Source organism: Phasianus colchicus, chromosome 3 (genome assembly GCF_987193195.1).
Source record: "Phasianus colchicus chromosome 3, bPhaCol1.hap1.1, whole genome shotgun sequence".
Classification (NCBI taxonomy): Eukaryota; Metazoa; Chordata; class Aves; order Galliformes; family Phasianidae; genus Phasianus; species Phasianus colchicus.
In genome coordinates, this window is record NC_143438.1 from 24,770,817 (window position 1) to 24,784,792 (window position 13,976).

At 38.3% G+C, this 13,976-nt stretch overlaps 1 protein-coding gene across 14 annotated transcripts in view; it reads left to right on the forward strand.

Annotated features, from left to right (window-relative positions):
• Positions 1–13,976, forward strand: part of CTNND2 (catenin delta 2) — a 622,619-nt gene that overhangs the window by 533,091 nt on the left and 75,552 nt on the right. For all 14 annotated transcript variants that reach the window (XR_016465049.1, XM_090137091.1, XM_090137090.1 and 11 more), the window contains 3 exons: positions 312–429; positions 3,816–4,001; positions 13,265–13,438. Coding sequence is in view for 13 of the 14 variants with exons in the window: in XM_090137091.1 (XP_089993217.1) it covers positions 312–429; positions 3,816–4,001; positions 13,265–13,438 (478 nt within the window). In the remaining variant the exon portion in view is untranslated. The remainder of the gene's footprint in view (positions 1–311; positions 430–3,815; positions 4,002–13,264; positions 13,439–13,976) is intronic.

Here is a 13,976-nt window from a genome sequence, read left to right on the forward strand (position 1 = left end):
AGAAAAAAGAAAAACAACAAAAACTATCAGCTCTTCTCCAAATTTTAGTGAGTTGTGAGTCTCAGCTCAGGTAGGCGCATGCTGCTTGGCGTCTCAGCCCTTTCTTGTGGAGGACCTGATGCCTTCCATTTGCTCCCCTATGTGTTACATTTCCAGAGCTCATTCACAGCTGTCTTCATTATTCACAGCTCTGAAGTGATGAAAGGAGAAAAAAGCAAATGTTGTAGCTTGATGTTAATTGTGAGAATGTTTTAGGAGGGGCAGTGGGCACGGAAACTGTGCAGGTGGTAACCTTTGCTGTTGCCTTACAGGAATGTCAGCTCTGCTGGAGAGGAGGCCCGCAGAAGGATGAGAGAGTGTGATGGCCTGACGGATGCATTGCTGTACGTGATCCAGTCTGCTCTGGGGAGCAGTGAAATTGATAGTAAGGTTTGTCATCTTTGTCTTTTCGGGAGCAAGAAATCTAGATATTCAGCATACCTCAGGGCTATAAAGCAATAGTTTTAAAAAAAATGTGTCCCAACGGATGCCTTATCAAATAATAGTTTAAAGCATCATTTTCTTTTCCTTCTCTTGAACTGTACGTTTGTGTGCTAAATATTAGGTGTGTGTCTAGCTGTGTAATGTGTACATGTAAGCATACATTCCTCTCACTTTGATTGTTACCAGAGAAAATATAATAACTACTTTAAGAAGAGAAAATATGTCACGTTCCATGTAAACTTCCTTACGCCACTCTGCCAAGTTTACCTTAAAGTTGATTTTTGGTACCCAGTATGAGACAGAACTAATAACAGTGTGGTAGACTTACAAGGCAAACAAACAAAAAACAAATGGGCAATTAATAAGCAGTTTCACAGTGCTACCAGTGTGACATCTTCTTTGAGGAGGATCAATGAATGCTTTCAGTAACTTTTAAGATGCATTTTTATGTCAGCATCACTTCTCTGAAAATACTAGGATACAGACAGGACTCTTCAAAGGAGGACAGCACTGTTTAATTAAAAGGAATTCAAGGACTTACAAGCTGAAGAGTTGTAATGCATCAAATACATTTAAGTATTCCACAGAAGAAGAAAAAAAGGCCAGCTTCAATTACCTTCTGTGTTCAGTGTATTGTGCTAAAGCACTTCCAACAATCTTGGTCAATTTGCCAACCCTTAAAAATTCCATAAGAGAAGCCATCAGCATAGTGACGTCTTAAAGCTGGCTATAGATCTCTGAACGATCTTCCACAGAGTTGTCCCTAGACCTCTGATGGCTTGAAAGTTGAAAATCTCCACAATTTTCTGGTCATGAACTAAACCAAACAGATGAAAAATGCTGATACTTTTGTGGTAGGGAGGGAGGAATAATGAAAGGTTTGTAGCATGCAGTGCAGGTTTAGTGGCAATATAACTAAAGCCCACCACAATTCAGAGGTCTAGGATCACCTTTCCATTAATAAACGTTTAAAGAAGTAATGACCAAAAGAGGCCAACCCACAAGGCACTCACCATGCTTGGCATCAGGGTCCACAGCAAATCCAGCAGCCACAAGCTGCCTCCCACCCCTTCATCTCACTTCCCATAGTGCAGCTCAGAAACACAGGGGTGTTTTTAGCTTCATAGCTTTGGGAAAGCTGAATCAGGAATTGTGTCAAACCTGCCTGATTAAGGTTGGCTGCAAGAAAGGAGAAGACAGGGAACTTCAGTGGAGCAGACCAGGAGGTAGATTGAGGTGGAGGAAGTAGATTGCTGCCTTTCTCACAGCTTCGCTGCTGCTCTTTCTTCGTAGATGACTGGGCTGATTTCAAGATTGTTATACTATTAAAAGGGTTAAATAAGGAGCATGGTAAGCTCTCTGTTTTGCCTATTTATCACTAATATAAAATATTCCATTTATGCTCTCATTTGTAGCTGTTACGACTTTGTAAAATCTGTAGGCTGCGATATAGAGGAAAAAATGAGGACATGAGAGAAGAATTATTGTCCCTGCCTGAGTAGTTTTAACCTCCTGTCTAGCAGGATTTTAACTATGGCATAAAGCACTTGTGCAGCTAAATGCAAAACACCATATTGTAGCCATAGGTCTTGCATCCTTTTCCCAAAGCTGAAAGTGATTTTAATTAAACCCAATATTTGAATAACTGCCTCTAAATCACTTTTTAATCTAGTGGCCATTCATGATGAAATGTTAGAAATATCTGTAGGAAAGAAGAACGTGAGGTCCCTTGAAAGTTCAGAGCTACAAATCAGAAAGAATAAAACCTACTTCTTGTCTTGTATGAGTTCATCCAAATGGCAAGGGTGTCAGTTGCATTTGAGGCTTTATCACTTTCTACTGCAAGGTAACATTGTCCTTGCAGTAGACTCAGTTAAAACTGTGTTGTTTTTTTTTTTACAGAATGAGAATTTAAAGTGTGAAAATTGATATCCATACAAAGGAGCAATAAAATGTCAAACTTTAATCAACACAAAGCTGCAACTTAAGCAAGTTGCAGTTGTACAGAAGTAATGATTAGCATGAGTCAATAAAATTCAAATGTGGAAATATTAAAGATAAGTTAAAGGTAGTAAACTTAAAAAAATATTGTGGTCACTACACGGTCATAGCTTTCAGGTAGGAAAGATGCATTAGAAGTTTTTGCATTTTTCTGTATTTTTTTCTGTATGTGTTTGTATGTTTGGCTGGAGATTTCAAATCAGTGCAAGTTTAATTTGAAGTTTCATTCCTTAAAAAAAAAAAAATCCTGTGTAGATGTTTAATACCTTCTCTAGAACTTTGCTGTCTCAAAAACTGTGCCAAATATTACAGGGCATAAGCTCATTCAATTCATGGAAGTAAATGCAGCTCCATCTGCTTGCCTGGCTGGTGAATATGGCAGAGTAGGTTAGAGCTGAAACCTCATACTCACTCTGTTCTGGGTTAGTGGAGCAACAGAGCTGGAATGTAGTGACTATTGCTTCTGTCTCCAAAGAGCATTAGGAACAGTTGAAACAGACAGATAATGACTTTTTCTTAACCATGCTTTCATAAAATTAAGTGCAGATTCTTCTCGTAGGAGATAGCAAAACCAAATCAAACCAATTAAATGAATAGGATTCAAACAAGTCAAAAACTGAACTTCTTTTAGACTTGCAGAAACTATGCTGAATTGCCAGTGCCATCTTTTCCTTCCACTGGGTCTCAGTCTGCTTCAGAATTCCCAGCAACGTCTTTTACAGAAGGCCCAATCTATGTAGAGGACAAATACATGGGAGGGAAAAGCTGTCCACCAATTATTTACAGCCTAGCTAAAAGCAGTAAAAATATCAAGACCACTGAAATTCATAGTCTTGCTTTTTAGCCTCCAGAAACATAATCTGCTCATGCTACAAATACTTCTGAAACAGAACTTGGAAGCTTTTTTTCCCTGACAATTACCATAGATATGATGGCAGAAATAAGTGTTATTTCTGGTTTAAAACCAACAAACATACAAAACCATTGCCACTTTCATTTTGTATCAGTTTGAAGTTCAGAATGACAATAAAAATCTCATAGAAAAATACTGCCCAGACTGTTTTTGTTTGTTTGTTTGTTTGTTTGTTGTTGTGTTTTGGTTTTTTCCCCATAAAAGAGTGTGTGAGACCTTGCCAGATTTTCTAAATCTCTTAAGCAGTGGTTACCAAGGGAGTACTCAGAAATGAGCAGATAAGTAATGTAATGGGAAAATGTATCTGGAAAGATCAATTATATTGCATCTGTTTTGTGTACAGAATGAGCAAGGGAAGTATTTTAACTTCTGTTTTTCTTTTGTTTGTTGTTTGGTTGTTTTTTTTTACACTTTTCAGACCGTTGAAAACTGTGTGTGCATTTTGAGGAACCTCTCATACAGGCTAGCTGCAGAAACATCTCAGGGACAGCAGATGGGAACAGATGAACTTGATGGATTACTCTGTGGTGATGCCAATGGAAAAGATGCAGAGAGTTCAGGATGCTGGGGGAAGAAAAAGAAGAAAAAGAAATCACAAGATCAGGTAATGAAAGACACTTGCAGTTGCATTGCAAGTAATTGGAGTGCCCATCATGAAAATTAATTATTGTGTCATAAGAAGTAATTAATACACACTAAGCACATGTTGCCTACTGGGACCCTTCACTAAATCACATCCCCTAGTGCCATATCCACACATCTCATGAACATCTCAAAGGATGGGGATTCCACCACTTCCCTGGGCATCCTGTTCCAGTGCTTGACCAATTTATATATGTGTATTTGTTTCAGAATTAGTTTCATACTCTGCTTCTGCATTTTAAGAGAAAACTGTATAGAACTAAATTAAGCTATATGAGTGAATGTGAAGAAAATACACGTTTTCATGTAATTAATGTTGTTTCCCAAGATTGGAAGTTACAGTCCTGATAGTTTTCTTAAGTTACCTGAGGGGCTTTTGTTTTAGATTCATGTAGCAGAAATGCTAAATCACACCTTGACCCAGTGATTGAGCACCTGGTGGGAAGGCAGGGCCAACCCAAGGGATGCAATGCACCTTGAGTGACCAGAAGGGGTGGAGCTAGGATCCACCCCTTCCCAGACCTCATTTAAGGGTTGGCAGTGAAGGCAAGGTTTTCTTGCTGGAGATCCCTGTCTACTTGAGGCCTTCTGAAGGTAAGCAACTTCTTTCCTTTATGTTTGTGCCTGTGGCTGTAGCATTTGAGCAAGCCCTCACTTGCTGTAGCCTGGGATCTTGCTACTATGTTGTCATTGCTGTCCTTTCCACTACGTTACAGTGCATTTATGTTAAAATTGTGTTTATTTCATTACTTTCTCTTTCCGACTAAAGAACTTAAGAATGCTAGTAATAATATTACAGACCATGTTGCATCAGTAAACACCCGAAGTAGCACTGAGAATGGTTATTGGCTTAAGAACTTTTTCCAGCTATGGGTACTTCTTTTAACAGATTTAGTTCTTTCCACGTATTTCTCTTTCATATACATTACCACGTATTTCTCTTTCAGACTACTTAAAGGCTATATTCATTTGAGTAAGCAATTAGGCAGACAAGGTATTTGGATAAATGATATAAATTATTAGTGAAAATACTCGGTTCATAAAGACAACATCTATTAATATGGAGAAGTTAGAGTAACATAAGCTAAGATTCAATTTCTTGTGACTGGTAACACTTTTAATTTCACCTGTTCTTGTTGTTAAACACAGTAGTCATCAGATAGCTTGTCTTTATTATGACTTTTTGTTGGGATTCCAGTGTTAGGCTACAGTGGGTTTAGAAAGTGGTAAAGCAAGCTATCACAGAATTCTAGGAGTTGGAAGGGACCTCCAGAGATTGAGTCCACTCCCCCCTGACAAAGCAGACCCCCTACAGCAGGCTGCACAGGTAGGCATCCTAGGTGGATCTTGCGTATCTCCATAGAAGGAGACTCAATGACCTCCCTGGGCAGTCTGTTCCAGTGCTCCCTCACCCTCACCATGAAGAAGTTCTTTTGCATATTGGTGCAAAGCTTCCTGTGCTTCAGTTTATGGCCACTTCCCCTTTCCCCATAAAACAGTATTTGTCCCTTCTCCTGCATTAACAGTTCTCACACTGTGCTTGTGATTATCAACGGAGCCAAAACAAAAATATCATGTCTGGATATTAATGGGTTCTTCTATAACTGGCCTTTCCTTCTCAATGTTCTATTTAAGAAGATTTTCTTTCTATGTCTCTTTCTCATCTTTTACATTTTCCCTGTTCCTTTTATAATTTCTGGATCTTGGGCTACTTTTGTTTTGTTATTCCTATTAGACTTCATTCTATTTTAAAGATTCCTTAGAACTTACCTTCCTTCTCTTCTAGGCCTTTTGGTTGATTTCCTTTACAATATACAGGCTTCTGCCTTCATGTAGATACACTTTGCCTGTTTCTTTGATCATTCGTTATCAGTATGCAGCATGGAAGAAGCATCTCCAAATCTGCTCATGTTTGTCAAATGGAATGGTTTATACTAAAGTAATAATAAAATCGTGCATGGCTTTTCGGATTTATGTTCACTAGGCTTTCCTGCAGTAAGGAAATTTATTCACCTTTCCAAAACTAACTTTGTGTTGCTCAGGACCACTTTATCTTAGAAACATTAGAATAATATTTCTAATATTTTTTTTCATCTCCTTTTCATCTGAACAGTTTTTCAGGACCCGACACATTCTTTACTACTGAAAATTAAGACTAAATGGAACTCCAGGTTGTTTTCTTCTGTACTCTGTCACAGCCTGGCTGGCTGCATTTCCTGGGTTTGTGTGTGTAAGGAGAGAGAGAGAGATTCCTGTGTGTTGTGGAGGTTATTTTTGCCTTGCAAGAAGCTTCTACAACTGGATTGTTTTGTGTTCCTCAGCATAGGCAGAATTAATCCCATCTTATTTACACTTTCTGCAGCTTCCAGGAGAATGTTTTTTAGGTATCCTTTGATATGTTGTCAACCAGCATGCTGACTGATGCAGTGTGCTTTACACAGGTACATATTCTTTTGCAGTAATCTCACAGGTTTTTTTGCAAGACTTAATTTTTTTCCAGATAATGCCTTTTATAATCTCTTTTCAATTGCAATGCTTAAGCTATTACCTGCTGTTCATTCTATCCATCAGAACAGATCTCCTGCTCTTCTTGGGATGCTGTATTTAGAGTGCTCGTTTCTTTAAGTGCCTCAGCAGAGAAGCTTTTATCCTCTTAAATATGTCATAATATAGTTCTGAAGAGCATGCTGGTAATGGACACTGTTTTACCTGTAAATAAACAATGCATACATGTGGAGCCTTCATAGGATATGATAATTGAAAATACCTGAAACACTTAAAGCATGACACTGAGGTTGAAATCCTTGGGAAGAAATCTGAAAGACAGGTATAAAAATAATTACTTACCCAGATATTTCCAGATTGAGTGTCAGATGAATTTTAGTAGGTTGTATAGGCTAGGAGTGCAATTTTTGTTGACTGAGATGTTCTTCACATATATGGAAGTATCTTTTCTTTTAAGCTCCATAGTATTGGTTATTTACAGATACAAAAAAAAAAAAGAGTTCAGTGTTTAAAAAAACGGTGGGTTTTCTTGTATTTGTGCTTCCTTTTGTATTCTTCAGACTTGACCAGTCATGTTAGAAGAAGCGCAGAACATGGGCACATTGCATCATAAAATCACAGAATGGCTTGGGTTGGAAGGGACCTCAAGGATCATCAAGTTCCAACCCCCCTGCCACAGGCAGGGTTGCCAGCTACTAGATTAAGTACTCAATCAGATTGCCCAGGGCCACATCTTGCTTGGCTTTAAACACCTCCAGGGATGGCCCTAAGCATTGTGATACTGCAGTACAGGGAAGTCATGTCCAGCTCTGCAGCCTGCTACATTTTATGTCTCCCGAGAACATGTGCTGATGTTGGTATAGGTATCTTTTTCTGGCAGCACCATGGAGTTTGTGTAATGAAACTCTCTCTCTTAGGAAGATTAAGTTCACTTTACAAAGTGGGAAAAATGTTCAGATTGTAACGAATTTAATTGTGGGATTTTCCTGTAACAGTATACATCTTTGGTTCTTCAGTTACTTTCTCAAGGGTGTATTTTCACAAATTCCATCTGAAGTGACCAATGTAAGCTTACGTAGAGTGATAATTAATTTTTCAGTTGAAGTATACAAATTATCTAAGAAATTCTAGTAATGGAATGACTGAAATTGGGCAATATCAAACTTATAATTTTATATGTAGCATGTGGTCAAAGTTCTAGTTTTCTGTTTTAAAAGAAATTAATCCTATGCATAGGTAGGGAGCTTTGTTTCTTAAACCATAAAATGAGAGGAAACCTCCTTTAATGATGAAGTTACTTCTCACTTGTAAAGGAAGAAAAGTTAATTTCTTTGCTTCGTATTATAGAAGATAATTACTGCTATTTCTCTAACTTATATGTCACTTTGTCATGGAAGTTTAACTCCAGAAAAAGCTCAGACCTTCTAAATACTTGCAAAAAAAAGCCACGCACAACATAGTATCAATAGAAGCAAAACTTCAGTGGAGGCTTCAGGAGTTGTGAGATGCACTTGTCTGTATTTCTGACTGAAATACCGAGAGCTGCAGTTTGTTCTGCCACAATTGTATGTTCAGTTCTCCCTGTGGTCAGCTGTTAACAGAGTTTTCACCCCACAAAGCTCCCCAGCTGCAGAGGGTAGCCTCCCAGACCTGAGCATAGTAGACACATCAATGGCTCTGCCTCATGTCCTGCCACTTTCCAAACAGAATTTCTCTACCTCTGGAAGCAGTTGTTACTGCTTTTAATATTCTCACTGTTGCCAACAGGCTGCTTCTTTAAGCTGTGTGAGAACAAGAATTATGACAGAAAGCAGTTAAGAAAATTGGGTATGTTATCCAATTTCAGTAAAAGAGCCAGGGAGTTGTCATTAATCCTTATTTTAGTTCTTGTTATGCAGCCCATTATGTACACATGTGTCACTGTTTCATTTCTTTTCCTTTCCTCACAAAGAGGAAACAGGTTTACTTCTTGGCTTCACGCTCTTCTCAAATTCCTCATCTGTGAGCACTCTTGTCAGCCCAGAATCTAGCCCCAGAGCTGACTTTTGATTGGAAGTGGCACTTGTGAAATGAGCCTGCCCTTCTCTTTCACCTTCTGTCAGGAGCCTTAAGATATAACGGCAACACTTCAAGTTATATAGCATTATGAATTGACTGGCACACATCTTTAGTATGCTAGGTAAATGGGCTGTAAATCCTTCTATAGCAGTGAAGTTGCCATTTAACTTTCTATTGTAAGGTGTCTTTGCTGATTGAAGAAGCCAGGTGAAATTTCAGGTTTAAGATGATAATATTTCAAAAAGAATAAAGAATAAATCTGAAATAATGCCTTTTCATATGGTGAGGCCACTGTTTTGCCAAGCGTGTTTCAGTACTATACTGGTGAACACCAGATTACAAAGCCAAGGAACAGAAAATAGGCAGCAGTTCCTGGTTTTCACTAATAACTTAAGCCAATTTGGGGGATGAAAACCTGTATTGCTGGTATATTGTGCTTGAGAAATGTATTATTTTCACTTGTCACTTCCTTGTCTTTCATGAGGTGGTTATGCCAGATGCTGTTTAGCGAAAAATCTACTACTTTGAACAGTCCATTACAGTGCTTCTGTTTCTAAATTCTTCTTTGCATACACATAAAACCATGGGGGGTTCACTCAATATCATGTATGACCAAATTGTTTTCAAAGTCAAAACTACAGGGCCATTCAATATGATTTTTGGATTTGTCAATTTGTGAAATATAGTGCAAAGCCCACTAGTTTCAGCTGTCTATGGAGACCAGTGAAGAGAAGATGTAGTTAGATGCCAAGGATTGTAACTGCATCAACTGAGTTGAACCCTTTCCTGGTATTCAATACAACTTAAACATGAATTTGCTTTTAATAAAATGAGAAAGATGATCATCTGTTGCAGAGTTCTGTTGAGGCACATCTCAGTATGTGATTTTTTTTTTTCTTCTCTCAAAGTTCCTTGGTAAAATGATAACTTTGAAAACTTTTTTTAGAGTACTCTTACTTTCCTATGTATGTTGTTCTTAAAGATCTTCTTATCCAGCTTTTTTTTTTTTTTACTTTCATCCTTTCTTTGCAACATTTTCAGGAAATGAGAGATTTGTATCTCATTCACTTAACAAACAGTTTGTCAGCTTCAGTCACAATATATGTGGGCAATTTCAGCTGAAGCAGGGAAGCCTGCAAGGAATACTTGTTTATGACTTGCTTCCTCCTTAGAATAAGCTTGGAAGAATAATTGTGTACAGTTGTTCTATTTTTCAGAGGTTCATACCACATCCACAGCCTATCTCAAATAGACCTTATTGATCATTCCTGATGGTCTGCAACAACACAGTAACTGGTCAAGTAATTCACTGGGTAGAGTCGTTTAGCACAGTGCCTCAGCTCATTAATACTGAGCAAGGTGAGCCACAAAGCAGCTTCTGCCATGTCTTAGCCATTGTTTGGGAAAATGTATTGTAATACCATTTGGAGGAAATCACCTTGTTTTGGTCCAGGCTTTTGATGTTTTTACTTATGGAATACAGAATAAATGGGTGAGGATCAAAAAAAGTCTCTGCAGTAGCTTTGTTTCTGACCTGTATTAAGCCTGCATACCATGCAGCAATTGGGCTGTAGGGCTGCAAGCGCTAGTCTCTTCTGCAAGGAAGAAGCCAAAAGCAAACAAAGCCCTTCATTGAGAATTCAGCTGAGATCACCCTGTGCAGGAGGAAAGAGCTAAAGTGTGGAGATAGGAAGTGCATGAGAAGTCATAGTTGTTTGTACCCTCTGCATCCCAGGAAGGGCCAGGAACTGGCTACAGGAGCACCTTTTTGCATGACCTTAAAGCTGCCGTAGGCCCAGCACGTTTGCCATGCATGGCTTGGATTTCAGCACGCCATGCAGCTGTTCTGGTCACAAGCTTCTATTCTGAAAAGTAGTACAAGAGGCTTATGCAGCATCACTGTTTACTGCTTCCTAGCTGCACACATGGTACCAAACCTTTCAGCCCTCACTATGACTCTGAGGCGTTGTGGTGTTGAGAAAAAGGTTTCCCACAGACAGGAGACAACTCCCTTAGTGATAAATTAAGATAATCATGTACTGAAAGACAGCAGAAAGAATGGCAGGCAAAGGTGATAATTTGTCACATGTTTTTAGAAGTGTTTTGTCATTACTGGGCAGAATGGCAAAGCCACGTTAAAAAATAATTTCTGTGCAATTATGATTCCTGGTACCTGTACCAGTACAGCTCTATTTATATCAGCTGATTTTATCTGAATTTTCAGCAGTCCATGGGATTACATGACTGTAAGTATTTGAGGTTTTTAAAAAAGTTGTATTCTCTTGTGCACAAAAAATATATTGGGTAGATCTGATGCATTTGATACGTAAGTGTATTGTTCCTGAAATAGCGTAATGAATACACTCTGCAAACATTGTTCAATTGTGTAATGCTTCCATGACACATGCAAATCAGAATTAAAGGAATAAAGATCTGAACTTATGTCCTTGGACATTACAAGTTGATCATAAAGGGACTTACTGAGATAGAAAGCCCAAATGTGGTATGAAGTTGGATTTGACCTGTAAGGCAGATTTTTTACTTGTTTTCCAAAAAATTATGACAATGCAAATAAATTCCAAGAGTTAAAATAAGAACCAGATTGTAATATATTTTTTATGGGCAGTTGAAAGGACACTTCTGGCAAGGGTGGTGATTTGTATGGAGAGAAAAAAGGAGAACTGAGTCACATACAGTGAAATCAACATAGTGCTTTAAAGGCAGAAAGGTGCTTTAAAAAAAAAAAAAATCAAAGCCCTGTAACAGCATCTTTTAAAGGGATTTTTTTTTAAAGGCAATTTTCATCTTGTTTCTGTGATGTTGCTGTGCCTGTTCTCTTAAACTGTGGTACCGTCTGTCTACTGCAGTACGTTTTATATCTGAGCAATGGTCATAGAATCATAGAATGCCCTGGATTGAGAAGGACCACAGTGATCACCTAGTTTCAATCCTCCTACATGCAGGGTTGCCAACCACCAGACCAGGCTGCCCAGAGCCACATCCAGCCTGGCCTTGAATGCCTCTAGGGATGGGGCATTCACAACTTCCTTGGGCAACCTGTTCCAGTGTGTCACCACCCTCTGTGTGGAAAAATTTCCTCCTATTATCTAACCTAAACCTCCCCTGTCTTAATTCAAAACCATTTCCCCTTGTCCTATCACTATCAACTCATGTAAACAGTTTTTTCCCCTCTTGTTTGTATGCTCCCTTCAAGTACTGGAAGGCTACAATGAGGTGATCCCACTACCTCTCCTTTTTGGTGTTTGTTCTGCTTCAATTTAAAAAAAAAAAAAAAAATTGTACTTCTGATTCTCAGTGATAATAATCTATCAAAACTTTGTTACAGTTGATTAAGGTGTTGTAGTGGGTATTGGATAAGGCTTCACTGTCCTTTAGGTCGTACGTAGATTTCTAAAGTTATCTTAAATAAAACTATAGTTATGCTCTGAAAATGAGAGAGAATCTATGTCTTTCCCAGTGTAAGTATTATTGTTGCTTTGAGAAATAACTGATTAAATCATCCAGGAAAATTAATAGTTACAGGTCTGAACAAGGAATTAATTTGCTGTGTGCTATCTTTGCATGTCTAGTAGATATTTAATTTTACCGTGATTACGCAGATATGTATTGTAAGTTCTAACTCAAGGTATTTAAAAATCTGTTATGTGCCATATCATGAAATCTGTAGATCTCAGAGGTTTTGGAAAAAGGTTGTGCTGAAGATTCAAGGATTGGTTTTAGCAGGGGTATTAAGGCTGTGAGTTTTCTAAATCCCTTTCTCTATACAAATAGGGCAAAGTGCAATACACATTTACTGCATGTGTAGATAAAAATCACATATTTAAAATGTCATTAAAAATTTATTACAGAAATTATTTTTGTTTTTCAAAAGTAAGAGTTGTCTTTGAATTTCCCTCTTTTAAGATGTTTCAATGCCTACATGGAAGTTCTTTGCATTTCAGGAGAAAAATAAATCACTGTTCTCATGGAATAAAGTTTGTGTTATCAGTAGGTGTGGCTTTTTATGTAATATCCACCCTGTTGTCCAGGCTTTATTACTGCCTATTTTGGATATCACTCCAGCTATTTTCATGGCAAGACTGTGTTTTGTGGGAAGAGTCAGGTGTGTGAGAAGTGATTCTACCAAATAGATCAGAATCTGAACCTAAAGGTTGCTGGTGGTGGGCTGGCTGTCTGGAGGATGCCTGCAGTGAGAGGTCAGAAGTTGTATGGCTGGGATGATGTACACTGCAGTCGTGCTCTAGGACTTGTGAAGGGATTGAATGCTTATGTCATTGAATGATTTAGGTTTATATAGCAGTGTTTCTTGTTGACTTTTTCCTCTCAAGAAAAGAAAAATTGCAGAGAACTGATTGGATCTCTTCCTGTGCAAGTTCTAGTTTTAACTCTGAATATGTTTTTATTCAATGGGTTTCTGTTCCTAACCAAAGGAATACATGCAGTGAAGGTTTTCATTATGTCACTTAGCTGCTGTGTAGGAAATTTGGTGAAATTTGGTTTCTCTGTAAAGAATCAGGTGATACACTATCATGAAGAGTGACTGCTTATCTACACGCACACACAGGTGTGATAGCTTCAGCTGAGACAACTCTCAGTATTTCACTGATCCTTGCTGACAGTCTGTCTTGTATTTTCCAACAGTGGGATGGAGTAGGACCTCTCCCAGACTGTGCAGAACCACCCAAAGGAATCCAGATGCTGTGGCACCCTTCAATAGTCAAACCCTACCTCACACTTCTTTCTGAGTGCTCAAATCCAGACACGCTGGAGGGGGCAGCAGGGGCACTGCAGAATTTGGCTGCTGGGAGTTGGAAGGTAAGAATACTGACCTGGTATGTCTGTCTTTTTCATTGAGAACTCCCCATAGATGATATCAAATTGGTGCTACGAGTGTGTCTAAATCCTCCTTCTAGTGGAATACCTTTCCATTTTCACAGAATTATCTGTAGTAAGGTTTCCAATAGCATTTTAAGTCCTCTGAATTGATAATCATGGGAAAAATTGTCATACAGCAGTGAAAATCGTGTTGGTCAAGTATGAAAAATGAATGCTGAAAACCAATATCCAAATGACAAGAAGCAGCATCTTTTTGAATCTGTGAGCATGCAGCTATGGAAATGAGTCAAAATATCAGCAGTGACAGTAAAATGAAACCATTTTGCATTGTCATGCAGAAACTGGTTTACATTTTGTCTCTTAGGAGAAACTAGACAAGAGATTAGCAAAATATAAACAAAGTAACACCAACATAAGTAATCTTGCCATCTATTTAAAAAAAATTAAAATGATTAAAATACATCAATGATGATTAAATGTGTACAATGAGCAGGGAACTGCTCAGTCAATATGCCAT